At 34.9% G+C, this 24756-nt stretch overlaps 1 protein-coding gene across 3 annotated transcripts in view; it reads left to right on the top strand.

The window, feature by feature from the left end:
- Positions 1-24756, top strand: part of ZFYVE16 (zinc finger FYVE-type containing 16) — a 47845-nt gene that overhangs the window by 17413 nt on the left and 5676 nt on the right. For 2 of the 3 annotated variants that reach the window (XM_028532341.2, XM_028532349.2), the window contains 13 exons: positions 917-1013; positions 3670-3831; positions 6071-6213; positions 8043-8421; positions 9649-9771; positions 10509-10664; positions 11200-11424; positions 14901-14983; positions 15724-15828; positions 16861-17008; positions 19049-19129; positions 23416-23578; positions 24441-24546. In XM_028532341.2, the coding sequence (XP_028388142.1) occupies positions 917-1013; positions 3670-3831; positions 6071-6213; positions 8043-8421; positions 9649-9771; positions 10509-10664; positions 11200-11424; positions 14901-14983; positions 15724-15828; positions 16861-17008; positions 19049-19129; positions 23416-23578; positions 24441-24546 (1971 nt within the window). Of the gene's footprint in view, positions 1-916; positions 1022-3669; positions 3832-6070; positions 6214-8042; positions 8422-9648; positions 9772-10508; positions 10665-11199; positions 11425-14900; positions 14984-15723; positions 15829-16860; positions 17009-19048; positions 19130-23415; positions 23579-24440; positions 24547-24756 lie in introns of those variants that run through there. The other variant, XM_036020467.1, reaches the window with a different exon arrangement.

A 24756-nucleotide genomic window follows, 5' to 3' on the forward strand; every position in this document is an offset into this window, starting at 1 on the left:
CAGGTAAACACTGAAAGAAAAAGCAAATTGGCTTACACAAGGATCAGAACAGTGAAGCTGACCTCATTTGTGTTATGACACCCTTAATTGTCTATAAACTTCTGAGAGCTGGCTATAGAAATAACATTGCATTTTTTATTCAGCATTTTTCTTTTTTATTTTTGGGGGGCAAATGCAGTTTTATTCTTAGTCTTCCAAGTAGATATTTCATATGGCAAATCATAGAAAAATGATATGAAGATTGTTGAATTGCCTGAAACACATGAAAAGGGACTAGACCATTGTTCCAGCAGTTAATCATGAGAACAATATTGCTTTAGTGTCCATAGGAATGTTTAAGATTTTTTAGGGGAGAAAAGACAGAGAGAAGAAATACACCTAATTGCTTCTAAATGGCAAAAACAAGCTATGTCTGATTTTTCCCATTTCATTGGGGAGCTAGGGATGTTGGGGGACTTCTGAGAGTTAATTAAGTTCATTCCACAATGAAGTATCATTGTGTGATTCTAGCCTGGTGTCAGGTCAGGTTATTCAGCATTTGTCATCAATATGTTGCTGTGAGATCGACTCTACTCTCTTTCAGAAAAATAACAATTGTCTACTTTTAAAGGTTTTGAATGAATCATAGTGTTTTAAATTATAAACTCATTCATTAAAGAAAATTTTTGTTGCCTTCCAATGAACAGAATTGAGTTAAAGGAATTCCCCTTGTTAGAGATACAATTTTAAATTCGGGAAACCTCATTTATGTAAAAGATAAAAACATTTTAATAACTGCCTATCATTATAGTGATTAGAAAAATTATATAATCAGAAAAATGGTTTTTGGTTAGAGTTTGGGCTTCCTCTCTGCCTGCCTCCAGTAGGTATAAGTATGCTTGAGACAGAATCAAATATGATATCTTATTCTTTATAGGTATTTTGTGGTGTCTGTTGTAATAGGAAGTGTAAGCTGCAGTACTTAGAAAAGGAAGCCAGAGTATGTGTGGTCTGCTATGAAACCATTAGTAAAGGTGAGTAGTAACCTGACATATTTTCTTTAAGTAATTGAATATGTTCTAAAAACAATTGGATTGTGACAAAGATAAACTTCTTTATTTCCTTAAGGCGAGGACCTAGTGTTGACTTATCTGGCTTAGGTGGGACATCCCAAGCTTGGTTTCTCTTCTTTTTGTTCCACTGTCACAATTAATACTACCAGTCTGGAAAGGAAGCATTCAATTTCTGGAGTGGCAGTTCATTAACTTTTAACAGGTACCAAGTCCCTAAATGCTGCATTTCATCTGCCTATTGTTTTTGCCATCATCATTGTCGTCATCATCTTAATCTAAACATTTATTGAATACCAATACCTACCAATAAGTAGTGTTTAATCTTATATATTAATAGCACAAAGCAAGATAATAGTTTGCACCCTTTAGAAAATTACAACCTAAAATGGCAATAAAAGATAAGGTAGTAATATCTATGATTTCATAGATAAAATTAATAAGACTGCCACAATATTTGTACATTTGTGTCTCATATTTTTTTCCCTTCTCAATTTTAGAATTTTGTTTGTATGTGTTTCCTAATGTTTCTCTGGCTCCCTAGCTACCTACCATTATCAGCAATAACCTTTGTGGTCTTGAGTTCTCACAGTTGTGTATGTGTATTTTGTGTTTTTTTCCTCAAATATGCATTTGTTCTTTTGAGTACTTCTTGGCATTTTCTAAGATTTGTTGACAGCTTAATTCCCAGCAAATATTACTTGGGACTTTTTAAAGACCAGGACCATGTACTAGCTTAGGCAGTGCTTCCTGTTAGCCAGGAGAATAACTACCTGATAATTATTTGTTTTTCTCTTTTGAATGAAGATTAATTTTTTCAGCAATTCTCCAAAAAGCTCTGATGTGAGATGTTAGCTTGAGGTAAGCTGCTTTACTCCCTGCTGTTGACCTGTGTTCTGGAAGATAATAGAGCATAACTCTTTTTATATTTCCGTATTATCACCATTGTTTATAAAGAAGTTAGCTTAAGTGCTTTTAGTTTTATGTTTTCTTACACTGTTTCAGTAGCCTAGAAGACAACTACTTATGCTGTTAGCTATGAAGGTTTCAAACATTTGAGTCAACAGGTCAGATTCTTAGTGAACATTAAAACACATTCTAACTGTAAGAACCCAGAAGGGAAGAAGATAGAGTTGTAAAAGACTCTCAGTAGGGTATTGAGCTCAAGCTTTGGTTTATTGAAGAAAATATTTTGAAATGGGTTTCTGTATTTAGTTATCTTTTACTTATTCTGTTTTGATATCTTATAGCATGTAATTTCATTTATGGTTCTCTTTATCTTTATACACCATAAGAAAACATAAATAACTTATTTTAATATCGCCTTTAGGGTTGAAAATGGTATAAGTGATCATTTAAAGTAATGTTATTAAATAAGAAAAGAAAGATGGTTCAGTGGTTGTAAGACATTTCATGAAGAAGTAGAAGAAAAAATAGTTGAGATAGAAATTGTGGATAATGAGGAAGTTGTACTGAGACTGTAAGTTTCAAGGTAGCATGCATGTCAGTCACATTAAGTTGACTTAGGGCAAAATGGAAATTACTTTGAAACCCAGAGTAAGATGTTTGGATTTCACTTGGTTAATGGAAGCCATTTCATGAGATTGCCATCATTTACTGTCACTTCAGGAAGGCAGTTTCAGTAGTGGCAGCATTTACAGCAGATCAGTTTGGAGACATGCTGAAGTGAGAGCTACCAGTGGTATTCTGTGTTATTTGGGTGAAAAAACATTCAGCAGTATTCAGGTACTATTCAGCATTTTGGAGCTCCAGCTGAGAACAAAATAGACTCCTTTTTCTCATGGAGCTTACGAATGTGGGAGAAATGGACGGACAGTAGGCAAAAAGAATAGCAGATGATGACAGTATCCTAAATGAAAATCAAAGAGTATAGAGGGTTATAAGAGTATAAGATAGTAACAGATTAGTGACAAGAGGCTGTATTTTTTTCCTACAGTGGTCAAAGTAAGGTAATATGATAATATGACTTATGAGCAGATACTTGAAGGAAGTAAGAGAATAAAGCTATGTGTTTATGGGAAGAATATTCTAGGCAGAGAGAACAATGAAAGCAAACACCCCAATCTAGCAGAGCACTTCCTGACTTCTTGAAAAACAATGAGTCCTGGGTGGATGGATCATAATGTGCAAGTGGAATTGCAGTGAGAGATGAGGTTAGATAGTAACTGGGAAAGCAGAGGAGGTTGAGATGCAGGCTAGGTAGGGTTTTGTGAGCCAATGTAACAATTGAAATGTTCACTTCACTTGTGATATTTAAAGGATTTTAAACAGAGGAATGGTGTAATACGATTTATGCTTTAAAAGAATCACTCTGAAGTATGTTAGAAAACAGACTTGAGGGGCCCAGGGCAAAAACAGTCAAATAATAATTTCTTTAGTAGGTATCAAACGTAAGCTAAAAGTAATATTGAAATAACTAATTGGTTGCCTACATTGAAGTAGAGTGCTGCCAAAGTAAGGGCATTATCTTTGTTCAGTGCCATTTAGTTTTCTTGTTAAACCATTGATTTCTTTCTCTACAACTTGAAAAATAGAGTATCATACTTTACTTTGAAATTCAAAAATCTGAGATTTTAATGTTATTTTCCCCCCTTTATAGCTCAGGCATTTGAAAGGATGATGAGCCCAACTGGTTCTAATCTCAAATCTAATCATTATGAAGAAGGTGCCACCATCCAGCCTCTACAGGAGACCCAAACATCCAGTGTACCTTCCCCTACAACTTTACCAACCTCAGCCCTTAAACAACCAAATGTTGAAGGTAACTAGAAGAAAATACTGTGTCTAAGACTAAAGATAAATTAAGGTAGAAAATTTCTAGTGACGACAAGGTCTAGTGAGGAAAGAGATAGATATTGGAAGGAATTTTATACAGGATACTGGTTATACACGTATATAAGAAGTCAGAAAGCAAAATGGGCATACTCAAGTGACTCAGAAAATTAGTAATAACAGGAAGCAACTACCACCTCTACGGCTGGGGGAACAAAAAGTGAGAGGCAATATTACTGGAGCGCAGTGCAGGAGCACAAGAAGGTACTTGGCTCTCAGACCTGGGATTCAGGGGTTGGGGTACCGCATGGCTGGTGCTGTGACCTCTGGGGGAACACCAACAGGCCAATGCTAGAACCATCAGGGAGCCTAATAGGGTTAGTGCTCAGATGATTGGAGAAGAGTTCTGGGGTTGATGAAAGGAGGGCTGAAGATCACAGGACATGCAGCTGTATCTGGGGGTGCTGCAGCTTCTGGAAGCCTGGCAGGAACTGGAAACAAAGAATTCCTTCTTTTCTTGCCTTCTAATCTTCCACCAGTGCCTGCCATTGGTGGAACCAGACTAGAGGCAACTATCATGCGGGTCTGGGAGTTGCACTTTCTAGACTTCTACCCTGGCATCCAAGAGCATGGTGAAGAAGGGTAGGCTTGGGTTTGAGAGACAATAGGTAAAGAACTGGCATATCTCTGTTTCTTAAAAAATTTGTTTTTAAGTGTATATTTTACCATGATAAAAATGTTTTTTAAATTTTTGGACTCTGTTCTTTTTTATGACCTGTTGTGGTTTAGGATCTTGAGTCAAGTCTGTACATTTTTAAACATAAACTATTAGTCTGTAACATGCTAGACAATAACTTGAACGGTCCATTAAAGACAAATTCAGATACTGTGACTATTTTGGACTTTAGTTTATCTGTCACTTAATAGTTATTTTCCATTTTTCATTATAACTTAAATAAGGAGATTCAGTTTATTCAAATATAGGAATGGGCAAAAGTAGGTTTACAGTTGTGAGTACATGAAATATAATTAACAAAGCTATTGTAATAATCATAACCTGCATGGCTTTTTCTATATGAACAACTGTAAACCTACTTTGCCAACCTCTGTATGGTTATATGTTATAGTTGTAAAGATGAATAAATTTGTTTTTAGAAATATTTATATATTCTTTTGTAGTGACATCCTAAATTATTAAATTATAAAAGTATTGCAAATATAAGAAAGATACCTTATTTAATAATACACCTGTATTTCAAAAAGTATATATGATTCCATTTTTTCCAGTGTTATCTTTATTATGTTTTAGAAGGTAGATATATTGATTTTTAAAGTTTATATATATTTTTTTAAATTTTTATATATTGATTTGAGAGAGAGAGAGGGAGGTGTGTGTGGGGGGGGGGGGGGGGGGGAGAAAGAGAAAGAAAGAGAAAGAAACATCAGTTTGTTGTTTCAGCCATTCATGCATTCATTGGTTGCTTCCTCTGTGTGTCCTGACTGGAGATGAATCCTACAACCTTGGCATATGTATTTGGACAATGCTCTAACCAACTGAGCTACATCACCAGGGCTGAGTTTTATATTGTTCAAAAGTCATTTGGCAGAAACTTCCATAACCTTCCTCTATAGATGCTTTATAATAACAGAACAAATATTTATGCTGATATCTAATTATTTCCTCCAAATATGGGAGAAAATACTAATAAATATTAATAAAGTTTAATATAAGAACAAAATATATTGTTTCTCTCGTTAAATGAATTAAAAGAAATGACCTCTGATGTACAAGTGATCCTGTTTTAGACATTTTATGCCTGTTCCTTTTCCTTGTATGTTTTTCTTTGCTTATCTGCCCTGCTCTGACCTAGTCCATTTTTCCTTCCTGTGTCTTAGTCCCTAAATTTTATTCAGTCTCCATTCCACACTCATAAACTTAGTTTTAATAAGGGCTTTAAACCTGCCTCCCCTGTGTCTTTAAGATATAACCTCTCCTGTCTGCTCCTTTTCTGAGTACGAGATGCCCAGGGTCATGCTGCCTTTGTATGAATAAGAAAAAGACTTCCACCCTGTACATATGGCCATTTCTCTAGGCCTTTGCAACCCTGAGAATGCAGGGCTTGACAAGAGATAGCAAAAGCTTTTGAAAACATTTCCTGACTAATTTTTATATTAAATCATTGCAATGTTGCTAAATTAAAATGCTTTACTTTTTAAACTGAATCTAGGATTATGTTCCAAAGAACAGAAGCGAGTGTGGTTTGCAGATGGTATATTGCCCAATGGTGAAGTTGCAGATACAACAAAATTCTCATCTGGAAATAAAAGATATTCTGAAGATTTTAGTCCTGTCTTACCAGATCTGCCCATGGTAAGGAATCTAAAGAAGACTTGCTAATTTAATAAAATTTTATTTTATAGATAACTACTTATGAGATTATTAAAGTACTTTCTTCTTTAATGCTGTGAGGTGCCTAAATTGAGAAGTATATGATGTAACGAATATATTTTAGATGTCACCTTTTTCACTGTTAAACTTTTTGGTCTCAATACCGCATTATGTTCTTAAAAGTTGTTGATAGTGCCCAACAGCTGTGAGTTATGTGGGTTACACCTATGGATGGATAATTGCTGTATTAATATTAAAATTTAGAAGAAATTCATTAATTAGAAACTAAAGTCAGTAATAGAAATAACATTTGTATGAGAAAAATTTTAAGACAAAAGTTTAGTCATGGGGATAACATTTTACATTTTCAGCTTAATGTCTGGCTTAATAGAAGACACATTCTCCTAACTGCTTATATATTCAGTCTATAGTGATATATTGTCTTGGTTAAATTATATGAAGAAAATCCTAGGACCTCACTGACTCTCTGAAAGGGTTTTGGAGACCCCAGCGATCCCTGGACCACGTTTTGAGAAACACTGTTACAGGGAAATGGAGCTGAGATTTACTTTTTTTAAAAGGTTTTTATTTGTTTTTAGAGATAAGATTTTTTATTTAGTTTTAGAGTTAGGGGAAGGAAGGGAGAAAGAAAGGGAGAGAAACATCAATGTGTGAGAGAAACATTGATCAGTTACCTCTTACACACCCCCAACCAGGGACAGAACCTGCAACCCAGGCTTGTGTCCTGACCAGGAATTGAACTGGCAACCTGTCAGATCCCAGTCTGGCACTCAGCCCGCTGAAACACATCACCCGGGGCTAGAACTGACATTTAGACTACTATTTGTTTAATGATTTTCTAAGATTTAGCAAAGTATCTGATGGTGGTATTTCTGTTTGCATTTATACAAATATGTTAAGTGTTAAATAGAAGATATATAATATAGACTCCCGGTCCACTAAGAACTCTCATTATGAAGTAGCAAAATGCCCATAGAAGCAGGCATTAATACATGAAGTAGGAATGCTTTTATTCATTAAACAAATATTTATTGAGCATTTACTCTGTGTCAGTTACCTGGTTTATTCTCGTTACATAAATTGGACAAGATGAATATATATTGTGCTCTGTTCAAGTTTGCATACCATATAAACGTATACTGTTTGCCAGTAAGAGTTCAGGAGCTAGATTTTACAAATAGCCATTATTACCAAAAGTGTTTCTGAGCTAGTACCTACACTCAATCAATATTTTAACAAAATGAGAATGCTAAATAAGCTAGTAAGTATGATTTGAGTTCATAAATGGTCTTGTTTTAATATTGACTCAAGTTTGGCCAGTCTAAAAAGAAAGAGGTTTTATTTAAGCATACTTGAGGTATAGTTTATTACTGGTGGTTACTATTGTGGACTGTATTTACCACTCTGCTTCCTCCCCATCTTTTCCCCTTTTCCTCTCCCTTGCTTACCCAAGACTTTTTTGGCTGTCATGGGAATGAGAGCCTTGGGTTGAACTGAGCTTGCTCACTGTGTGATGTGGTATAGAATCCTGAAGTTCTCCTTTCCTTCTTTTTCCAGTCTGTAATTAGTCATTGGTACCTTACCTGAACATACAGTAAAGCTAAACTTTATGGTTCTGAAGTTAAAGAAAAAAAATTGGTACTTTTTCTTGGGAGATTGAGCTTCTAAAGAATTTCTGAGCCCATTTTGGTTTTATTTATTCTTATTAAAAATATGTTTGGCTATAGAGATGAACATTTCACAGCTGAACAAAGAATATAAACTGATTTTTTTTATTCCATATTTTACAGACAGTAAACACAGTGGATCACGCCCATTCTACTGCAGTGGAAAAACCAAACAATGAGATAGGAGATATTGCAAGAAATGAGATAATTCAGAGTCCTATTTCTCAGGTTTCATCTATGGAAAAGCTGCCCATAAGCACAGGAACTGAAGGGTTACCTACTTCTGGTTCTTTTACACTAGATGATGATGTTTTTGTGGGAACTGAAGAACTACCTAGTCCTACTGGTGTCACAGTTAACAGCAGTTTAGCTGTGGCTAGTACTTCAGATTATAGGTCACTGTGTGGTATTGACAGGAATGTGTACAATAAGGTTAGTCTTCTGCCTGACGATGAGGACAGCTTGCCGCCTCTTCTGGTTGCCTCTGGAGAAAAGGGATCAGGTAGGAGTAGCAGTTATTTAAATTTTAAAAAGGTTTTGTTTTGTTTGGGGTTTTTTTGAGAATGTAATGATGAATTTTGTTATGTGTTGTGTGAAATACATTTTTTAAACTTAGACAATTTGGTTGAAACATGGCTTGGTAACTTTACAAAAAGTCTTATATAAAAAATTCTTAAAAATATGAAGTTTTAAGTTTAATATGATACATTTATCACATCTGACTCCCTAACTTAAAGTGAAACAAAAGTCTAGTACAGCAAGGAAGCTCACAGGCTTTTAGACTGGAAAATATTTCCATTGTATTAGAGTTTTGATTCCACATAATTTTTTTTAAGGAAGCATAGTGCCTAAAGAAGAGAGTATTACATTGGAGAGTATTGGATTCCTAACAAAGCTAGCAATTTTAGTTTCTCATTGGCTACTTAATATGTGTATGACTTGAAGCATGTTATGTAATCTCTTTGGGCCTCAGTTTCTTTTTTAAAAAAGAGAATTTAGATAATCTGTAAGGCCTTTTTCAAGGTGGAGATGATATGGCTAGCTTCTACCCCATATAGTTATCTAGGATACATACATCCTTATCACCCCAGGCATTATGCTGCACCCTAGAACATTAAGTGATTATGTTCTGTGCATGATAATGTGTGTGAATGGAGCTTAGGATCTCTTTGTGTCAGTAGGAGCTATTTCATGAACCTGGCTGTAGTGGCAAAAATACCTTGATCCCTGTTCTTTGCAGGCCATGAATATTTTTCTGTTGATTGTCAAGTTGTTTTTTTGTTTGTTTGTTTTTTGCCACTTGTTGTTTGACATAGGGCATGTGCTCAGCAAGCAGCAAGTGCAACTTGGGTCTAGATTACTTTCCTAGCATTGTAAATTTCAGAATTTATCATCAGAGTGGCTGGCAGACTGGAATCCACTTTATAAAACTGTTTGTTTTAAAATTTTAAAGGTGTTGAAATTATATAAGTACGCTGTTTAGTCAAAATTTGTTGCGTATACATATCAGGATTTATATGTATTACAAATCGATATCTTTACATAAGTAGGAAATTAAAAAATGAGTATATAACAATTGTCCAGGGTATTGATTGATTTTATGGAATGTGGTTGCTTTTGTTTAAATTTCATTAAGCCATTGGTAGATTTAAAATCTGTTGTCTTTTTCCACTGCAAGTATATTTAACAAGAAGTCATTTGTTCTAATTATGTAATTTTCATGATTTAGTGCCTGTAATAGAAGAACACCCATCTCATGAGCAGATCACTTTGCTTCTTGAAGACAAAGATTTTCACCCTGTTACATTTATCCTAAATGCTAATCTACTCGTGAATGTCAAGTTAGTATTTTGTAAGTAATGATTCATCTTTCTTTGCCTAATTGGTAAGCAGGATTTCTGAGTTAATTACATCTTCAGGTTAGATTTTGACTGTCAGTCATGGAAAGTAAGCAGCACTGGATATTGTTTTTTTAGCCAAATATGAATATAAATAAATTTTGCAAATTTATATTCAGTGGGACTTGAAATACAAGCTTACAGATTTTTGCTATTGTCTCTCAGCAAGTCCTCTGTTTAGCTTATGGGCTCACAGCTGAGCTGTATTTTGATGCTCATGATACAACTAACTATATTTCATATAGCTTTTAAATAAATTGAAATTTGGTAATTGAGATAAGCAAGAATCCTGATTTAGTAGCACTAAGGACAGTTTAAAGTCAATGACTTGTGGCCTAATTAAAAGTAAGGCAGCAAATAATCTTCAGTAATGAATAATCCTCACTATTCAACAATACATCTCTCAGCTTTTTTCATTCTCTTTGAAACTAACCTGATTCTTACCCACTACATTTCAGCATATCAGTGCATCTTTTATTTTAGTGTTATTTATTAATTGACTCCATAAGATAATCTGTCATCTTTTCTCTTTTTTACATTAACCTTAGACAATTCAATTTAAAGTTTTTGAGAGAAGTCTGGGAACATAAGGAATTTGAAAATTGTGCTTCATGCAAAGGACAATTATATTTCTTTTTTTTTTTGGTTAATAGAAGTTGACATTTATAGTTGTATGCTTTTATCATTTAAGATTCCTCAGACAGATATTGGTACTTCTCAACCAATGGATTGCATGGCTTGGGGCAGGCAGAAATTATTATTCTATTGTTATGTTTGCCAAATGAAGATACTATTCCTAAGGACATCTTCAGACTATTTATCTCCATATATAAGGATGCTCTAAAAGGTATATACAGCTTTTTATTTTGCTAGGGGATGGATAAATTAATTAAAGGCACTTATGCTTTTAGCTGTGCTAACTGTACTAAATATTTTGTGAAGCAATTATTGTTTTCTTAGATCTTAGTCATCATTTTCAGTCTTCTTAACTCTAGCATTTTATGTAATTAGTGTCTTTACACAGATTTTTTAAGTGAAAATATATTTGCCTTCTTGATTTTTTATGTGTCTGTATATTTTACATACTGTTTGTATAAGATTGGGAGCACATGTTGATTTTTCACTTGACCATGCAATAAGGGAAAAAAAATTTAAATGTAGCTTATGGTTAGAAACATTTTCAAATTTTTGTTCATAATTCCCTAGCTCCAGGAATAACTGAACTTTGTGCACACGAGGTATTTAATAGATGCTTCTTCAAGAGTGGAAATAAAAAAAATATTCTACATCACCTTTATTTAAGAAATTTTATATTGGGACATTCAAACTTAGGATGCCTATTTAAAACAATTAAAATCTTTTTTAAATGATTTTATTTCCAGGAAAATACATAGAAAATTTGGACAATATTACCTTTACTGAGAGTTTTCTCAGTAGCAAGGACCATGGAGGATTCCTGTTTATTACACCTACTTTTCAAAATCTTGATGATCTCCCATTACCAAGTAACCCTTTTCTCTGTGGAATTCTTATCCAGAAGCTAGAGATTCCCTGGGCAAAGGTTTTCCCTATGCGTTTAATGTTGAGATTGGGTGCAGAATATAAAGGTAAGTTTTAGATTAATAAGTTAAATTTCATAGGTTCAAATAGAATATGAAGTAAGAATTTCAGGGATATCATTAAAGTCAAATTTTTAATGGATTAATGAGACCACTTTTGTTTCACTGTGCTTATAAAATTCCAAAACAACCTTCCTCTACTACCAAATTAGTCTACAAAACCTTGGTATATCATGAAGTTTATACATGTTCATAATTATTATATTAACTTATCTTAAAAATATTTTTTAAATTTCAGAACAAAACATACAAAACATTGAAAAGTTTTCTTAAAAGCATGTATTGTAGGGAGTTCATTTTATGTGGCCTACATGTTAAGAAGGTAATTTATTGCCCCCTTCAATTTGTGTACATTATAGAGCCAAATATAAAGGATTTTTGGATTATCGGTGCTACTGACTATAATCAAGAGTTGACTGTTTTTAGAGAAAGAAATACTTATAAATAGTGGTTGCCATCTTTACTAAGCTTGAGGTTCCTTTTTCTTATTTTTGTATTCCTGACATTTAGCTTATCATCCAGAAGTGATGCAGACTGTATCATTTATGTATAATATTTGTATATGTGTATATTTTGGAGTGTGAGTTTGTGTGTATCTTTAAAATACATCTACTGTTGACACAACTGGAGATTCTAAAGCTGTTAGGAAATAATGGTCTAGGTTTATATGTATGATTATATCTAAGTTGAAATTATTTCCAAAGTTAAACTTTTGAATTCCCACCCTTTTTATTCTTCTTTTCAAGAAATTATTTATTTATTGCATGTGAAGTACACCACATCTAGTGAAATTTTGTGCATTTGATTCTAATGTAATTTCATAAGTATTTTTTTGGAGAAAAATTAAATGTAGGGAAGTTATAAAGTGATCATTACTATTTCAAAATGGACAAAAATGAGGAAAGAAATTTATTTAAATTTCTTCATTTGGCAAATTTTTATTATACTGATTTGGGGGGGATCCTTATCATTTAGGATTAAAATATGTGATGCTATAAAATTGTGTAAAAAGTAACAAAATTTAATTTTATCTTAGGTTTTGTACTGTGTGAACCAAAGAAGTTAAGAATTTTCGTTCTGAGCCCAGTGTTACATCCATTCAACATAATATTTTGTCTCTGATAACTAGTATTTGAATGCTATTTTTATGGAAGGCTAGATCAGTAAACCAGCTATTCTTGAGTAATTATGGAACATACATTCCATAAGTTTTCCAGTTTTGGGCCTGTATAATTTCTAGATACTAAGTTTGTTTTTCACACACTGAAAGGAAAATCATGGAACAATATGAAGGGCCTCTCAGAAGATACACAGGGGTTGGAGCTGTAAAGCTGCAGTAGCTCTTTAGTGGTGATGAGGGCAAACCAGCAGTTATACATAGAAATTAATGGTCTCAGCTGTTTTCTGAGTTCTTTATGTTCTGCTGGATTCTGGTATTTTGGTGTTATTGGTGCCCATGCGACATGAACTTGGAAGTGTGGTGTGGTGTATGTGTTTATTTTGTGTAGAGAAAATGTACATATAGAAAACTTAGTGACAGAAATTAGAGACCCATGACTAAAAACTGAAAGTAACTCTGAAATTAGTAATTTTCACATAGCATTATTTATGCTTTTATGTTGAGACCATTTGTCTGGAATATCATTAAATGTTGGTTTAGATGATTTATGAGGTCCCTTTGTAACTCTGATGGATGTCATTCTAAACCATAGCCTTTTGAAAACAGTGTTTTAAATAAAATTACCTCTGTCACGTTACAAAGATACTCCCTCATTCATCAGAGATGAAGTAAAAAGTCAGCATTTGCCTTAGCCATATTATTTATCACTTTAATGTCTTTTACCATCATGTCTTATGTTTTTTCCAATCTATACATTCTGTCCTCCAGATAACTTAGTTATCCTTTTTAAAAACTCCACAATGTGTTTGTAATGGCAAAGGTGTGTTATCCTGACTTAAGTTTTTAAAACATAATGTCAGGTGTTTTAGAATTTTAAGGAAGTATATTTGCATACTAGGTATTAGAGAGGTTTGTTTATTCATCATGTAAGCTGAAGGTTAAAAATGTACCTGCTTTTTATCATCATAAAAATAGTCTTACCTTCCTTTTTTCACCTTTCTTTTTTTCCAGAGGTTCTGCTGCATTGGCAGCAAAGTATTTTTTTTTTCCTTTTTGGTGTGCAATATTTGTAGCGCTCTAAAGAAAGAGAAAGGTAGAGTTAGGTGACAGACTTCATGTCCCTTCTCCTTCTGTGCATTGATTTCTCTGATTCTGTGTGCTCCTTTTATCATGTTGACCCAAGAACGATACAAATTTACTATATAAAGTCATAAATTAGCACAATTGAATATTAATTACTTGCCTTTAAAGTCTTCTTTTTTTAAAGACTTGATTTAAAAGAGAGAAACATTGATTTGTTGTTCCACATGCATTCATTGGCTGAGTCTTGTATGTGCCTGGCCAGAGATCAAACCCACAACCCTGACATACATTTCAGAACAACGCTCTAACCAACTGAGCTACCCAGCCAGGCCATGCCTTTAAAATCTTTTTAATTCTTCATATTTCTCTTGAAATTATAAGAACTTTATTGGGGTGGGGGAACTAGCTATTTGGAATTTGCCAACTGTCATAATTTTGTAGAAGCACGTGGTAAGAAGTTAAATGCTTTGGAATCAGGCAAGCCTGGTTTCAAATGTTTCACCAGTTATTAACTTAGTCACCACAGGCAAATGTATTCATCTCTGTGTCTTTACTTTCTCATTTGCATAATAGGGCTAGACGTACTTGCCTCATCAAGTTGTTACAGAGTTTAAATAAGATAATGTCTGTAAAGTTCCCAGTTCAATGTGGCACCTAGTAGATACTCCGTATGGGTTAATGTCATCTGTTATTTTCCCCAAAGAAATGATGGGGGGTATCCATACTGTTTAAAAAATAGAATTAAAGGTAATTGCCCTGGCCAGTGTGGCTCAGTTGGTTGGAGCATTGTCCTGTAAACTGAAGGGTCGTGGGTTCAATTCCTGATCTGGGCACATGCCTGGGTTGCATGTTTAGTCCTTGGTCAGGGTGAGTACAAGAGGCAACTGAGTGACGTTTCTCTCTCACATCAATATTTCTCTCCTTCCGCCCTGGCTGGCATAGCTCAGTGGATGGAGCACGGACTGCGAACCAAAGTGTCCCAGGTTCGATTCCCAGTCAGGGTACATGCCTGGGTTGCAGGCCATAACCCCAGCAACCGCACATTGATGTTTCTCTCTCTCTCTCCTTTCCTTCCCTCTCTAAAAAAAAAAAAAAAAATTAAACAAAAACTATTTCTCTCCTTCCCTCCCTCTCTTCCCCTCTCTCTAAAATCAATAAGCATGTCCTCAGGTGATGATTTAAAAAAATAAAAAGAATTAAAGGTAATAAATTCAAGATTTTTTTTTTTTTACTGTAACCAGTTTTCCTTTCTTATCTATAGCATACCCTGCTCCTCTAACAAGTATCAGAGGCCGAAAACCTCTTTTTGGAGAGATAGGACACACTATTATGAACTTACTTGTTGTAAGTAATTGAACTATTTTATTGTGTTTTTATATTGTTACTTTAAAAATGTATTTAGAAAAAATTTTATACACTTATGTTTCCTATTGTAATTTGGTGTATTAGGTATAATGAAAATTTATAATAAATCCTAATTCATTTAACATAAATGGACTGTTTTTAAAGAACTGCTTTTTAGATGAACACATTTCCTAATTTCTGTGTTAACTGATTCTAGTTGCCTTTCAGTTCATCCTGCTGCAGTGCTTACATATTTAGGTAATATGAGATCTACATAGATGTTGAAGCTTTTGAAGATTTAGTAAAAAAAGTGTTAGTAAAGTCATTAAGTTTGGTGATTGTGAGCCAAGTGTGGTCTGTTTCCTCATTTGCTTTAGGAAGGATTGGTATAGGTGATGTCTTCACACCTCTGATTTCTATAATTTTGTGTTTAACTGTTACCAGAGAAAAGTATTTCAGTGGACTTGATTTTATTTATAATATTCAGTTTGAAGACCTAGTTGGAAGATCTCTAACTACAAAGAGTAATCCTTCCTGAGAATAAAATTCTTTATTACTGTTGTGGAGTAGCCAAATGGATTAGTTGGTTTTTTAAGTTGGTACTGCTTTTTACATGGCATTTTCACAGTAATGTATCACAAGTCTCAAAATGATGGATACTGTTAAAGGATTTAATGAATGGGCAAATGTGCATAGATAGTAGCTTTTAAAGTTTATGGAAATGTCATTTTTTTATGTAGGACCTCCGAAATTACCAGTATACCTTGCATAATATAGATCAGCTGTTGATTCATATGGAAATGGGAAAAAGCTGCATAAAAATACCTCGGAAAAAATATAATGATGTAAGTATAACTGCTTTATTCATAGTTTGAAGATAACTATTGAACATTAGATTTCCTTAGAAGTGTGTCAGAGTATATTTGTTTTGTATCAGACTATTCTAATATACGAGGTCTGTTTGGAAAAAGTCCAGCCATTGTTACTATAATGAGAACCATTTGCACAACATTGATGTAACCTGGCAGCCAAGGAGAGTGGACTGGAATGCACATGCATGAACAGTGATGACTTCACTGTACTAGTCAGTAGGGTGGTTGACGCAGTTGAGTGAGCATGTGTACTGTGTGGTCATCACATTCAAAATGACTGAGCAAGCAGAGCAACAAATCTGCATTAAATTTTGCATTAAGCTTGAACATTCCTCTGCGGGAACTATTTGAATGATTCAGAAGGCTGCAATAGGCAGCTTCATCACAATAATGTGCTCACTTATACAGCCCATCTAGTGCAGAGTTTTTGGCGAAACATCAAATGGGTAGGTAACACAGCCCTCCTACAGTCCAGATTTGGCAACATCTGACTTCTGGCTTATCCCAAAACTAAAATCACCTTTGAAAGGGAAGAGATTTCAGACCATCAGTGAGATTCAGGAAAATACGACAGTACAGCTGATGGTAATTGGGAGAACTGTGTGAGGTCCTCAGGTGCCTACCTCGAAGGGGACTGAGGCATCTTTGTCCTGTGTACAATGTTTCCTGTATCTTGTATCTTCTTCAAGCAGTGTCTCTTTTTCATATTACATGGCTGGATATCTTCTGGACAGGCCTCATATAATGACAAAATGTTGTTTTTGAAATTTCAGATTTGCTTCCTAATCAGGCATTTGTTTAATCCTATTTTTTCATCTTTTTTTTTGTACTGTTTTCTCTTGAGGTGATTTTATCTTAATACATTTGTTTCTATCACATTTTTGGGAAGTGGTCCATACTAAAATGTGATAATTATGAAGCTGGTCAGTAATGTGATTCTGAATTAGTGTAGCTGATTAAGGCATAAAATATTAAAAATGTTTCTAAATGAGTTTTTTTTTCCAGGTAATGAAAGTAATAAATTCTTCTAATGAGCATGTCATTAGCATTGGAGCTAGTTTTAGTACAGAAGCAGATTCTCATCTAGTCTGTATACAGAATGATGGAGTTTATCAAACACAGGCCAACAGTGCCACTGGGCACCCTAGAAAAGGTATTGGTTCCTAATGTTGATCTATTAAACTACCTCAATAAATAGAGTTCTTTCAAAGAAGAAATATGTATGTGTATATATATAAAACTTATATATATATAAGTTTTATATATATATATAAAACTTATTTGCTGAATTGATACTGATAACAGTATGCTTTAAAATCTTATCTACACAACATTGTAAAATTGCTTCTAATGTGTGTTTTTCTTTTGGGCTACCTTAGATTTAAGATTTGGAACACTGTATAGATAGATACCTTCATGCTTATAGTATGTCCCATATGGTGGGAGCCTTTTTTTTTTCCTGTTATTTCTGTTTGAAATGAAGTTTTTTTTCACCTTTTTTAACTCTTTGTCCTAACCCTCTTAATTACAGGGGCACGGGGCAAATAAGAATGTAGAGTAATTTATAAAACTGTAAATGGCTAGGGATAGAAAATGGTAAAGATGGTGGAATAAATATCATGTTGAAAGACCTTATTCTCAGTTCTAGCTAATGGCCTCAGCAACTGCTGTGATTACCAAACCCTTGCAGTATAGGGCCTAACAAATGGAAAGTTAAGTGGAAGTAAGTATTCCATAAGTTAATATATTATAAAATTACATATTTAAAATAGCCTGACATCTGTCTGCTAATAAAATTTTTTCTTCTGATTATAAAAGTATATAAGCTCATTTGTAGTGGGCTTGGAAAATATGTTTTGAAAAGTTAAGTGTCAGTATATGGCCATTGTTGACATTTCTACTGTATTTCCTTTTTATATTTATATATGTTAAATAGATGATGTTATACTGAACATTTACACTTTTTGTATTGTTCTTTCCTCACCATGTCACCGATATTTTTGACATTAAAATTTAATGACTATTTAATATTTGTTGAATTTGTATATATTTATGGTATAAGTTCAAAAGGTATAAATGTTTATAGTACAAGTCTCTTTTCCTCCCTTGACCCTCCAGCTACTGTCTTCCCCTCCCTACAGGCAACCAAACCAGTGTTACTGGTTTCTTGTATATCCTGTATGAGACATTTTTGCTTGCATGTATATTTAAGCAAGCAGACACACACATCCCTTTTTCCCACTATTTTTTTTATTGAAAAGAAAGATTTAATAGTTTAAGGCAAATCCTCAGTTATCATTCTCTGCCTAACAATTAAAAATGTAGTCCTACACACATTGAAGACATACACTTGATGAAATATTTATCCCTAGAAAGAGAGAAAATAGGCAAGTTATTTAACCTTACTGCCCTATTTGTCTGGAATATGGATATATATTGTTTGGGGATATATTTAGGTTTTCTGTATGTGTGTGCTTTCTGTGTTTCCTATTTTCACCTCCCTCGTCCAAATAGCTCCCTGGCTTATTTTTAACGGGAGGTTCAGGATTTTTGTTTTATATAAGTTTGAGTCTAAGGAAACAAAGATTTTCTAGGCTACAACCTCTTCCACTTTTTAAAATAAGTCATAACATTTGTTCTATGATGCCCCATGGCTTTTTCTTAACACAGTTTGAATAGTACTCTATGTTATATAAAAATATTTGCATTCCATATAACTTTCCACTTTTATGTGTACATTATTTAATTGTCCCTTATTGATGGACATAACTTTTACCAATTCTTGGCTGGCTGTTTATAAAAATATACTGTTAATAACCTTGTACACATGCCATTAATTTCTATAAATAGAATCGGTGTATCAGAGGATACATGTATTTGTAATCTTCATAGATAATTATCAAGTGGTCCACCCAGAGAGTATTCTGATTATGCTCTCACCAGTAGTGGATGTTCATTTTCTCACACCCTCTCTGAGACAGACACACACATTTTACAAACATTCAATTACCTTTATGCAATATTTACCTTAATTTCATTTTGTTTATTAGCTCTCTAATATAAGTTGGTGTGGGCATGACATTCATCAGATTCTTAAAATGTGCCATGCTCCACATTATACATTTAACAAATATCATATAATATAAATACGGCAGGTTAAAATACAATTGTTGTTTGCTTGTTTTTTTATCAGTGACAGGTGCAAGTTTTGTGGTATTCAATGGAGCTCTAAAAGCATCTTCAGGATATCTTGCTAAGTCCAGCATAGTTGAAGGTAGGAGTTTCATCTTTAACATTGTTTTAGTGTAAAGGTGTTTTCCACTTCTTTTTGAAACTGTATTTGATAGTTATATAAAAGCATATATGTAAGTTACAAGGTTACATAAAGGACTGTATATAAATACCACAAACTTCTGTGAAATCATTATGCAGCCCAAGAACTAGAACATAATCAATATTTGGGTCTCTTTATACTTTCTTCCTCTTTCCAAAAATTAACTATTAGACTGAATACTGTTTCTCATTCTCTTGCTTATTTTTTTCACACTGTATAAACATATGCTTAAGCAATATATTGTTTATTTATGGTTATTTGGGAGATTTATAAAAATGATATTCTTCAAATAGTCTTATGTAACTTACTATTTTCATGCAACATTATGTCTCTAAAATTTATGCATGTTGTTGCCAGCAACTGTAGCTTATTCATTTTCAGTGCTATTAAATATTTTATTCCGTGAATGTATGACAATTTATTTTTTAATCGTGGACATCTGGGTTGGTTCTCTTTTTTTGCTATTATGAACAGTGGTGCTAATAGCATTCTTACTGGTGTGCATTGACACTGGGCACATGGTCTAAGAGTATCTCTAGAGTATATCTCCAGGAGTGGAATTTCTAGGCAAATAGATTAGAAAATGTTCAACTTTATAAGATATTGCTAAATTGTTATCATCAGGATATATGAGTTCCCATTGATATATTTTCTTCAAACATAGTTTTAAAATTATATTTTATTGATTATGCTATTACTGTTGTCCCAATTTTTCTCCCTTTGTCCCCCTCCACCCAGCACCTCCCAGTCCCTCAGGCAGTCCCCACACCCTTGTTCATGTGCATGGGTCACCTGTGTAAGTTCTTTAGCTTCTCCATTCCCTATGCTGTACATCACCATGAATATTGTATAACTACTAATTTGTGCTTCTCAATACCTTCATCTTTTTACCTATTCCCTAAACCCCCTGCCATTTGGCAGCCTCAAACCAGTCTCCATATCTATTCTGTTCTGCTTGTTTGCTTAGGTTTTTAGATTCTGTTGTTGATAGATATGTGTTTACTGCCATTTTATTGTTCATAGTTTTGATCTTCTTAAATAAATCCCTTTAACATTTCATATAATAATGGCTTGGTGATAATGGACTCCTTTAGCTTTTTCTTGTCTGGGAAGCTTTTTATCCACCCTTCAATTCTAAATGATAGCTTTGCTGCCAGGATTAGCTTTAACCACTGGCCACCACCCTCTACCTTCAGTGGAGGATCAGCTGTGCAGAGGCCCACTCCACATGGCAGGGCTTACTTCAGCAGGGCTCTGGTGCCCACTTGTGTTCTGTCTGGTACCACTTTGCATAAGCTATGAAACGATCTTCAGCTGACTGCTTCTTGTGCTGGGCTTGGAGGTGCCCTAGTGAGGCCAGGCTTTGAAGCAAGGCTAGCTGCTACTAGTTCTGGGCCTGGGGCCACTTACCAAGGTACAAGGGCCTTGAGGATGCCAGGTGCTGCTTGTTTGAGAGGATTTAGGAAGATCAGAAGCATGAGACAAGACAAGTTATTCACATGGAAAATCCACTATTAACTGCTTGGGTGGACCAGTAATTTGGGTGGGGCTGAGTCTTAGGGAATCACCAGTGTGGGGCAAACAGTGGGAGCCAGGTTGATGGAGTCTCAGATATGGTTCCTGCCACACTCAGCGATATTATGGGAAGACTCAGAAGAGGAGCACTGGTCTCTTGTCAGCAGTTTTCTCTTAAAGAAAGCTTTCCCCCATCTCTCGCCCTGATGCCAGACACTTCAGTTCCTCCCTGTATGCCATGGCGTCTTTCAAGCTGCTACCCCTGTGCTGGAGCTTAGTGGGAGTGAATCTGAGTAAGTCTGTGTGTGGGCCATTTAAGAGGAACTGCCTGGGAATCCAGCAGTCTCTTCCACTGACTCCATCTCTACTGGTTTTTGCCGCCAGTAACCACAGAGACTTATCTTCCCAGCACCAGAACCCTAGGCTGGGGGTCCTGGTGTGGGGCTCCTGAGATATCCCTCTTGATTTTTATCCAGCACACTTGGGTGTGGGACCAGCCCAGTCCACATCTCCACATCTCCATGTCTCAGCCCCTCCTACCAGTCTGGATGGATGTGGTTTCTTCTTTAATTCTATGGATGCAGGACCTCCATTCAACTCGATTTTTGCTGGTTCTGAGTGATGGTTGTTCTCTTATTTAGTTGTAATTTTGATGTGGTTGTCTGAGGAGGCAAGCATGTTTAGCTAGGCTGCCATCTCGGAGATCTTTCAATCAAACATAGTTTTATTGGACTACTTAATTTGCGTCAATCTGGTAGGTATCTCTGAATATTGTCATACTTAGCATGCCTATAATAAAGAGCATCTTATGACCTATTTACTGGACATATATATAGTTTTTACTATGAAATGCCTGTTCAATCTTTTGCCCATTTTTCTAACTGAATTATAGTTAAATAGTTTTTTATATATTGTAGATTTCTTCCACCATTTTATAGTGTCTTTTTAATAGGTCTTCATTTTAATACATATAATTTATTAATCTTTTATGGTTAATGCTTTTTAAGAAATCTTTCTACCCTATGGTTAAAAAGATGTCCTCCTGTTTTGTCCCCAAAGATTTAAAGTACTACCTTTAATACATAAATCCTAAATGTATGTGAACTTTATTTTTATGTATGTGTAAGGTAGGGATTCATAGACATTTTTCTGCATTTGAATAGGAATTGATCCAGCATCAATGATTTAGTTTTTTCAGTGATAAAGGTTTTTACTCATACCACCTCTTATACCAGATGTGTGGTTTTTCCTCACATCAACTAATTTTCTAGTTCTCTGACACTAACTGGGTATCCAACAATTCAATTAAATTCCGACATTAACTACCCAGAGTTATGTATAGCACAGACCCCACAGGTTAAGGGCTCAGTCCCACAAGACTGCCCCCCATTTCAGATGCCAGTTAGAAGTCTGGGGCCTCTTAATACGTCTATCTAACTGCTATACATAACAGGATCCTACCACCTCCTCCTCAGGTTCAGTAATTTGCTAGAATAGCTCATAGAACTCAGGAAATACTTTGTGTTTACTGGTTCATTATAACACATTTGTAAAGGATATAACTAGGGACAGACAAATGGGAGATAAGCATAGGGCAAGGTATGGGGGAAGGCATCATGGAGATTCTATGCCCTCTCCAGCTGTACCACCCTTCCATCACATCACCCTCTAGTACCTTGATCTGTTCACCAACTCAGAAGCTCTCTACACCCTGGATTTTACTGGTTTTCATGGAAGTTTCATTATGTAGGCATGATTGATGAAATCACTGGCCATTGCTAATTGAACTCAATCTCCATCCCTTTTCCCCAGTTCTAGTCAAAGGATGCAAAGTGACTACTTCTGGTGCCCCCTCTTCACTGTCTTGACCCCAGATTCCAGGATGCCCCAGACTCTTATTTCTGGCTTTTTAGGCCTAAAGGGCCATTACAGGCTTAATGGATCACCATGTAGAAATTGTCCCAAGAAGAGACCCTGGGCAATTGTGGGCTTATGGTATTGCACTTCCTGCTGTCTACTACCTGCAATAATTGCCACATACATTTTGTCTAGTTTTATGGTTATTTTGATAAGGCTAGTTTGGTATCATAGCCAGTAGTGGAATTTTTTTTAACCTTTCTTTTAAATTTTCTTTTTTTACCATTAATGTTTTTTCTTTTATTGATTCTAGAGAGGGGGGAAGGGAAGGAGAGAGGGAGAAAAACATTGATTTGAGAGGGAAACATGGATCGGTTGCCTCTCATCTGTTCCCTGACCAGGGACTGAACCCAGGCATGGGCCTTCACCAGGAATCAAACGTGTGATCTTATCGTTTGTGGGACAATGCCCCACGAAGCCACACCTGCCAGGGCAGAAATTTAAAAAAAAAATTTTTTTTTACCGTTAAAGAAAGAATCCTTAACTTTGTGAAATGTTTTATTTTTCTAATAGAAGACAACCATTAAGATGATTTAACAGGTGATTTAAAACATATCTTGCACAGAACAAAATACATTTGTATTTTGATACAAATTTTATGGCTTAGACATACAAATTTTTTCTTTTTCTTCTTTTATTTTTTTTTTGTTTTTGTTATTAGTTGTCCCAGTTTTTCCTCCTTTGCCCTCCTCCACCCATCTCACCCCCATGTGCAAGGATCACGCATATATGTGGCTTAGACATATACACTGGTATTTAGTAAAATAAATGTGAAACATAACTCTCATTTTTAGATGGCTTAATGGTACAAATAACTCCAGAGACCATGGATGGCTTGCGGCTAGCTCTACGAGAACAAAAAGACTTTAAAATTACATGTGGGAAAGCTGATGCTGTAGACCTGAGAGAATATGTGGATATCTGCTGGGTGGATTCTGAAGAAAAAGGAAACAAAGGGTAGGAACTTTTTGTTGCTGAAATGTGACTGATTTGATGGGAGAGGGAGAGAGAAAAACATTCTGTTAATAAAAAGAAATATTTTATGAATAAATACAGAATTATACCATGGAGTTCAGTGCTTATACTCCAATTAATGAATGCAGTCTGATTTTTTCAGACATGTGCCTAACCAGACCCGTGTGTTTCCTTGGCCAGGATGCTGTAAATTATTGAAGGGTGGTCAATTGAGAGGTGGCCGGTGACAAAATGTCTATTGTATAGCAGTGTAGGCTTAATGCCTGGGCTGAGACAGGCAAGGCACTTTCTCTGTGGTATGGTACCTATTTTTGTCAAGTAAGTGAATGATCCCCTTTGGATGTTTATTGTTTTATATTGATTCACTGTAAATACAAACAACTGAATTTAATAATATATACTTTAGAGGCCTTACAGAATATTACTGCCATTCCTTCCTTTTTTCAGTTATCCATTTTTCCTACGTTCCTCCCTTCCTCCCTTCCTCCCTTCCTTCCTTCCCTCCTTCCCTCCTTCCCTCCTTCCCTCCTTCCCTCCCTCTTTCCCCGCTCTCTAGAATGGCTAAGGGGTCTGAAGCAAAGAAGGGAGAAGAAAACTAATGCTGAAGGATACTAAAATAGAATTTTTGAAATTCATGAAACAACTTTTTTGTTAGGAGACTGTTTAACTTATTTTAAACCCCAGGTCTGAATTACACATATGAAAAAATAGATACAGTACTGCTGGTTTAAATTTATAACTTTCACAATTTTTCCCCTTATTACATTTGTTCAAATGTAAAAATTCATTTCATAAGAAGCACCTTACTAATAATAATTCTGTTGTACTATATTTTATTCCGTAGTGTTACTAGTTCTGTGGATGGAATATCATTACAAGGATTTCCAAGTGAAAAAATAAAACTGGAAACAGATTTTGAAACTGATGAGAAGATCGTAAAGTGTACTGAGGTAACTGAGAAAGATTCCCTTCCCCTTACATGCTGCATTTGGATATGGTTTTTGTTTTTTTATCTGGGAGATTTTACAATACTCAACCTCTGAATGTTTAAGTACAGCTTATTACATACACTTTTTACATTACACCTTGAGACACATATTTCTTACCAGACTTCCTTTTATAACATCAGATTTGTATTTCTATAGTATTATTTCAGACTA

Source organism: Phyllostomus discolor, chromosome 3, assembly GCF_004126475.2.
Source record: "Phyllostomus discolor isolate MPI-MPIP mPhyDis1 chromosome 3, mPhyDis1.pri.v3, whole genome shotgun sequence".
Lineage (NCBI taxonomy): Eukaryota > Metazoa > Chordata > Mammalia > Chiroptera > Phyllostomidae > Phyllostomus > Phyllostomus discolor.